This window comes from Solanum pennellii, chromosome 9, assembly GCF_001406875.1.
Source record: "Solanum pennellii chromosome 9, SPENNV200".
In the NCBI taxonomy this organism is placed as follows: domain Eukaryota; kingdom Viridiplantae; phylum Streptophyta; class Magnoliopsida; order Solanales; family Solanaceae; genus Solanum; species Solanum pennellii.
The window spans coordinates 56,853,233-56,861,292 of NC_028645.1; the positions used below are offsets into that span (position 1 = coordinate 56,853,233).

An 8,060-nucleotide genomic window follows, 5' to 3' on the forward strand; every position below is an offset into this window, starting at 1 on the left:
GGAGGCATATGGCGATCGAACAGTTTAGAGAAGGCGTACTTGATTTATACAAAATAGGTTGACCAAAAAATCAATAGTAATATACTTCTTCTAAAATAAATAATTGATTGAACTAAATCAGACACATATACTGCTAACCAATTCTTTTTACTGCAAAGAGGACCACATGGAGTGCATGTTCAAGGCTGGGATCCCTAGGCTGCTAGTTTAAGAATTAAAAAGATATATAACCATCAACAATACTTATGGAATAAAATCAGTTGGTTATTTGGACTCAGTGATGGTTTAATTAATGAGCAATTTAAAAAAATAATTATATTTATAAAATTATTAAAGTTTAATGGCTATAAATATGTTATTTACTAGAAATGACTATAGTTTATTTCAATTTCTAGGTGCATGTTTGTATTAAATTTTATTTATTTATTGTTATTATTATTATTTATACAATACACTAGATAAGATATGATATGTTACCATAACTTCCAAGTACCAACCATTTATTATGTTCCTAAATAACTGAAATTTCCATTATTAAATTATCAACTAATAATTACATATTGTATGGAAATATGATTGATCCACATAATACAAAAGGTTGTATTTATATTCCTAAATACAATATATTCACTAAATAATAATCATAAAGGTATTCATAAAATTTTGAATATAAAAATTTATTCATGTCTTTTCTCGTTGTATTTTTGCATATGTTTTTATTTTTTATTTATTTATACACTAATACAGTTGTAATTACAATAACTAAATAAGAAAAATGTATTACTTGTACGATTAGCATATGAATATTTTGAATTCAAATAGGTGTTTCTATTTTTAAAACTTAAAGTATTAATATATCAAGGATACAAGTATTTATAAAAATTTAATTTTTAATACATCAAACAAGGTAAAGTAGTACAATTTTAGAATATGAATACAACAATTTGAAAAATGAATAGACTATTGTTAACCAAAAAAATGAATACACCAATATACTATAATATAAATACACTGTTGTTAAATAAGAAAATGGAAAAGCAATAGAATGTGTATGTATCAAAGTGTGTAAGTATTCGACTATATCAAAAAATGAAAAAAATCAACAAAACGTCGATCTATGTTTTGAAAACTTTTCTATAATACTTGAGGCTTGACGTTAACTTCGGTATTTATTTATAAAAATATAGTATTGATGTATCCAACTATAGTTGTATTGCATAATCAAATTGGATAAATTACTTATGTATCCAAATATATTTGTATTCACAAATCACCATTTTATTAATATTACAATACAATTATCTATGTATATAAGTATTATTAAATATAAACATTTGACATTTGATTGAACCACAAATATAAGTATAAATATAAGTATAGTAAATTGAACCACAAAAATCACACTGCAATCATACAAAAGGATCTTGAATTGGAAGGAATTAGGGGGGAAAATACAAAAAATCTGTAATATAAGGATATTGATGAAGGAGAATGTATGAATACATAATTAATTATGAGTTTAACAATAATTTTTCTATTTATTATTTATTTATATTAAATATAAAAAAACTGATTATTGATATACAATTAAATTTGCTATTTATTATATATTTAGTAATATAACATAAAAAAAATTAAACTATAGCTATATTATTTAAATGTATATTGAAGTTTGCAATATTATGTAGTTTTTCCTTAATTTTATATAATTTAATTCATTCCTCCACTCGGCAACTCCACTTTTTGAAAAATAAAAGTAGAATTACTATGGAGTGATAAATACATATTCATTTTTAACTAGAGGTCTTTGATTTGAATTACTAGAATTTAAAGTTGCATTTGTTAGAAAATATTTTAATCTCTAATCTTAAAACCTTCTTATGTGGGCTTCGATATAAGTATCAAACATTGAGTGTGAAAAAAAAAAGAAAAAGATAATAAGGAAAATGAAGGATCGTTTAATTTTAATTTGTTTCGTAAAGAAAATGGGTATTATGGAGAATCAAAAGGACAACATATTTAATTTTTATAGTATAGTAATAAAGCTGTTGTTGACCGTACCAACCTTGTATTCCATATTCTTTTATTTATTTATACACAATGAAAAAGGCATCACATGATTACCCACTTGCTTCTTTATTTATAAAAGTTAACAATAACGTGAATTGAGGAACAAAACTTAATTACTTAGATGCTTGGCCACCAATTGCTTTTTGACAAAACTGTTAAGTTAATTGACGATAATTTTATTTAATTTTAGAATATTTTTGCTCATTTTGCATGCATATACTTGGAATAGGCAATAGCACAAGTTGGATAATGCTTTAAGGGTATATTCATACTCTTTTATAACAAAAGAAATATAGAAACGTCTGATGTCCATCCCTAGACTAGACTCTATCTAAATATTTTACTTTTATAAACATAGTTTGAAGGGAACAAGTTATTGCCATACTCACAGATTATGAGAAGTTTAGGGTCAGCCGCCTGTTTCTTTTTTTTGTTCATATATACACTTTGCTTGGTTTTGTCTTGTTATTGATAAAGAAATCAGAGTGAAAAGGAATATAAATGAATAGCCTCAGCTATTTTTTACTAATATATATATAAATATAAAAGGCATGAGAGGAAAAGAGGTTCACTGTTGGAGTGAAGACTTTGTAAGCACAACAAAAAGTGCAGATTGGATGGACCATATTCTTTCCTTTCGCTATTCGACTTTTTTCCAACAACCTACATCCCATCATTCATTCATTCATTTCTCCACTAGGAGAATAATGAGTTTTTAAGTCCCATCTTGCCTTTGTTACAATTGGAATTTGATATCCCTAGCTTTCAAGTGAATATGAGATTTGAAATCAAAATTTCGATGAATATCATAAACTACTTCAAATTTAAGTTCCAAAAGTGTAGCAGATAAAGCCAGAAGTGAGTGTAAACTGAGAATAACAGTAGCATCACCAAAGAGGTGTAATACATAGGGAGGAATCGACCTTTTTGTTTTTGTCCATCTCCCACTCCCACTCCAGCCATGTGGCCAGTGGACCTTTACTTACCATAGCTAAAGAGAAGAGAATTATCTGTGCCCCTTCACACTACAAATATAACACACTCTTCCTTGCAGACAAATCACAGCAACCCCACCTTCTACCTCACCTCACATGTTCAAACTAATACACAAAACCCATGTGCAACAATTATTTCATTACTTGACAAGATTCTATCAATCACCCTACACCTGTGTTTGAAGAAAGAATTCAACACGCACCCTTTAACATAGAGTAGGCGAACCATGTGCCACGTAATAGCAATCAATCCAACTAAAAGAGCAAAACACCACTTTTACGAAAACTACTTCATAATAAATTATTCACAAATCTCAGATAAGAATGTACAGAATGTAAGGTTGCAAACGAACCACAACATGCCTCAAATACTTTTTTATGAAAGGAAAGACCAGAATCTACACATTTTGTTCTTCAAACTGCCTGCTCGCTTCTTTTATGCAGTATGAGTAAGATTGATAGCCCTGTTCAGTCTGTCCAGAATACCATTAGCCTTCCTCTTGGCTCTTGCTGTACCATTTTGAGCAAGTTGAGAGATTGTCCCATATGTTTTCTCCTCATCCCTTAATGTCTTCCACTTGGTTCGATCACTGTAACAGATTGTATAAAGGACTGCAATACAATTCTCCTTGCTGCGACCACACGAGCTCTCCCTTATTATATTAAGCAAACATGTAACCGCCCCAAGGTCACCCATCTCCTCAACTGCCTTTTGATTATTTGATAGCATAGCTAGTATAGCTAGCAACTCATCGACATGCACGTTACTCATTATCTTTTTTAGGATAGCCCTCACAGCACCATCTCTAACCGCTCTCGCCTTATTGTCCTGAATAATGCAAAGACTAAAAAGAGCTGATGCAACATCCTTCATTGCGACTGGGTTCCCTTCATCTAGAAGTTCAACCAGTGGTTTAAGGGCACCAGATTTTCCAATAAGCTCTTTATTAGAATCAAGTGCAGATAGGGTGAAAAGGGCAGCTGCTGCATTGCTCCTTGTTTCAATTGTTCCTGATCTTAGTGCCTCCACAAGAAGTGGAATAACCTTTGGAGTCTCCGCGACAAGCTTCTTGTTATTGTCATGGATGGACAGATTCAAAAGTGTTGTGATTATGTCTTCCTGGAGATTTGGATTAACATTGCTGTTGCTTTGAGATAGGGGACGAACAAGTTGAGGAATTGCATCTGTAGATTCTCCAAATAGTGACCGAAATGAAGGCATTTTCTTCGTCAACAAACGTAATTCTCTTGCAGCAACTTTTTGATCAGATAAGGTTGAAGACATCTTCTTAAGCAACGACAAGAACAAATCACGGTCAGCTTCAGTCAACCCTTCATCATTCAAATACTGAACAGAGTCTGGCATTTGAATCCCATTATTTTTACACCATTGCGATATCATATTCCGAATCAAGTGATTAGGTGTAAGAATTGTATGTGAAAGTACTTGTTGTGTTTGAGGGCACGTCCTATTCCCAGCTTTTAACCATTTCTGAATGAAGGGTCTGTCATAAGTCTGCAAATATTCCCACAATATATCAGCAAATATACAACCAACAACTGTAAGAAGAAACTGAACCAAAACACAGATATACCAGTAGTTGAATGTTGAAAATTACAAAACACGCTCAACAGGATGTACATGTGCTCTATAAGAACTCAATAAATCAGAAAGAAAGATTAATACTCATGACACTCACAATAACACAAATAAAGCAGATATCAAGTAATTAACAGTAACCCATGTACAACTCCCCAGTTCATTAGCAAAATTGAAAAGGAATCACCCCCTTCCAAGTTCAATCTACCAAACCCCCATAATTCCACAAACATTTAAAAATCATATCAATCAAACACACCGAACAATTTTTTTTTTTAAAAAAATGTACTAACCTGACCGGAAGCAAGCATAACAGGATCTGTCATAAGTTGTTTAGAAAGTGGACATCGAAATTCGTCAGGAAAAGGAAGATCGAGAGAGGATGGAGATCGTTTAATCTTTAATTCCTTCAAAGCAAGAAGTATTTGCTGGGTTTTATCGATAGCATCAACATTAATCTCCTCTTGAGACAAAATCGCCTTAACCAATCTCTGCAACTCTCTTTTCAACTCTATCTCTTTAACCGTAAGTGGATCTCCTTCAACAACACCCGTTTTCGCCATTGAAATAACAAAAATCAATGAAATAGATCTATCCTTTACAAGCAAAACAACATTTCAGAAATGTAACATTTTCATCGCCACAACACACAACACACAACACACAACTGTTCTTTCTTTCTCTACATACATACATACATACAGAAGAGAGGGAGAGGGAGAGGGAGAGGGAGAGGGAGGAGTATATCGTAAGAATAGATATTTGGGGATTTTGGGGGGTTATGTCATCTAATAAGTGTGTGTGTGTATGTATGTAAGTGGGGTCCATATCAGGGGAATCCGTGGCCGGACAGCTGGCAGCTACGCGGAAGAGTCTTATGATGGACTCGTCAGCATCCACTCTTTCTGCTTTCCTCACCGCTCTTCTCTTTCTTCTTTTCTACCTCTTTCTTTTCCATGTTTAGTTTTTTTCAACATCAATTTTCCAAATATTTTAATTAATAAATTTGACCACATTATATTTTCATGCATATATATATATATATATATATATTATTTTTTTTTTGAATTTCAAAAATTTCATTTATGAACTTTAAATTTTTCAATATTTTTTGAAATCTTTGACTTATTTCAATATGTTTTTATAATTGTAAATTTAATTATTTATTTGATTTCTTAAATCTTATATCATATTATATTAATGTGAGAATTATAAAATTTACGATATGTATTAAAGTAATTTTACTTAACTAAAAGATAAAGAGTACTATGTAATGTACCAATTCACTTAAAGAGGATCAGAAAACTGATTCTCACACTAAATTTTTCTAAACTTACAATTTATGCGTTAGGATTTTAAAATTTTTAATTATTTTTTAAAAGATAAAAAATTTTATATTCTTTAATTTATTCACTTCATAATTTAAGGGAGTAAAATGATAAATTTATTATGTTAATCATTATTTTCATAATAAGTATATCAATTTAAATGAGAACAAGTAATAGAGAGCAAAAATGTAATAATGGTACAACAATTAAATTGTTTTTTTTTTTTGAAAAAAAAGTAAGAGGAAAAACTTATTTCTCGAAAGCACGTGTCTTATCTCATAAGATTTCTCTGTCAAATTATCACTAAAATTGAGTTTCTATTTAAAGTTATAACTTCATAATTTTGAAATTAACCAGTATACCATGTTTCTCCTTTTATAATTCTTTCTAATAATTGTACTAGGGGTGTGCATCGGTCGGTTCGATTCGGTTTTACATATAATCGGTTCGGTTTATCGGTTTTAAAATATGCTAACCCAATAACAAACCAATAAGAATTTTTTTATCGATTTATCGGTTTAACGGTTTTTGATGTTATCGGTTCGGTTTCGGTTAACCCAATAAGAAAATGTCGATCAAATAATATATAATAGTACGTATGTTATAATTACATGTCACCAACTTACCGCCAAAACATAATAGAAAACTTTGAATGTTGATCAAATTACTAATATTCACAAACTTGCAAAAGCTATCGCCTACAATTACGAACTAGAATTAAAACTAAAATAAAATATTTCAATGAGACAATCTTGAACAGTTGCTTGATCCACCAGATAATCAACCAAGTTCTCACCAATTTCCTAACCAAAAAATCACATAGCCTGAAAAGCTAATATTGAATCTATTTATGTATTAAATTATGTATATTTAATATTGAGGAAGGGTAAAGTAGTAAATAACAATCGTCTTATTGGGTTATCGGTTTACCCAATAACCCAATAGGAAAAACCAAAACCGACCCAATAACCCAATAATTATTTTTTCTAAACCCATTAAAAACCCAATAACCCAATAACCCAATAACAATAACCCAATAACATTTTATCGGTTCGGTTTATTGGTCGGTTCGATTTTTGCACACCCCTAAATTGTACGTCATTTCTTTTATGACTTTACCTGGTCAAGAAATGTTTTTACATTTTAAACAACTCCTATACAAAGCATTAGAAATGAAAAAGTTATAACTAAATTCAAATAATTGAACTTGACAAATGACAATACGATTTGTTATGAATATATTCTGGAATGGAATGAATTCTTTTATATTTGCTCGTTGGTTCTCTCTTAAATTCAAGAAACTTTCTGATAAGACACTGCTCTTATTCTCTTTCTTTCTACTCCTTCTGGTCACTTCTATGTGTCAACTATCATGTTGCATTTTTAAAAAGTTAATCTGATTAATTATTAGTTACGTTACACTAATTTGATATTTTTAAAAAAAATTAGATATTAAAAAATTATATGAAAAATAATATAAATTGTATCAGTATGACGAAAAAGTATATGGTAAAATGTTAGTCATAATTTTTATAGTTTAACTCTAAAAAAAGAAACTATAACAATTAAAAGTGGACGGATGTAATAATTAAATCTTTTTTTTGTTTTATTGTAGTAGTGGTTATCCAAACTCCTCAAAGAAATTTTTTGATGCTCTTGAAATCTTCTTTGCCTCGATTAACAATCTTCTTTCACTCTACTATGAAGGACTTGGTTTTTTCACTTCTCACAAGTGTTTTCTTGATAACATATCCTATAGTATCTTAAGGAACTATTTCTTAGGTAATTCTTTGTCATAACCACTACAAACTCTTATTTGAGACATGATTGATATCCAGTAGAGCATATGTTTGTCATGTTTTGCTAATAATTTGATATTCATCAACACTATACTATTGGTGTAACGACCTGTGGGTTAGTCGTTTTGAGCAGCAGATTTTATTTCTGGAAAAACTGTGTGAGTCGACGGAACCCACGACGGACGGTCATGGGCACGACGGTCCGTCGAGGGGGTCTCGTTCCAAAAGACTTAGACTTCTGAAATTTGGGTACTGAAATCGACTCTCT

The 8,060-nt window shown here is 30.5% G+C and overlaps 1 protein-coding gene across 1 annotated transcript; it reads right to left on the bottom strand.

Annotated features, from left to right (window-relative positions):
- Positions 1-2,929: 2,929 nt before the first annotated feature.
- Positions 2,930-5,435, bottom strand: LOC107031669 (U-box domain-containing protein 9). Its single transcript, XM_015233111.2, has 2 exons — positions 4,959-5,435; positions 2,930-4,581 (listed from the first exon to the last, which is right to left on the bottom strand). Exons 1-2 carry the CDS (start codon positions 5,226-5,228, stop codon positions 3,502-3,504), a joined length of 1,350 nt encoding a protein of 449 aa, XP_015088597.1. The 5' UTR covers positions 5,229-5,435; the 3' UTR covers positions 2,930-3,501.
- Positions 5,436-8,060: the final 2,625 nt, after the last annotated feature.

Bases quoted from the DNA above. Each gene is read 5' to 3' on its own strand.
- LOC107031669 (XM_015233111.2), bottom strand. From the start codon at position 5,228: ATGGCGAAAACGGGTGTTGTTGAAGGAGATCCACTTACGGTTAAAGAG. The intron at 4,582-4,958 runs GTTAGTACATTT...GAATATTTGCAG, and splicing joins TTATGCTTGCTTCCGGTCAG to ACTTATGACAGACCCTTCAT.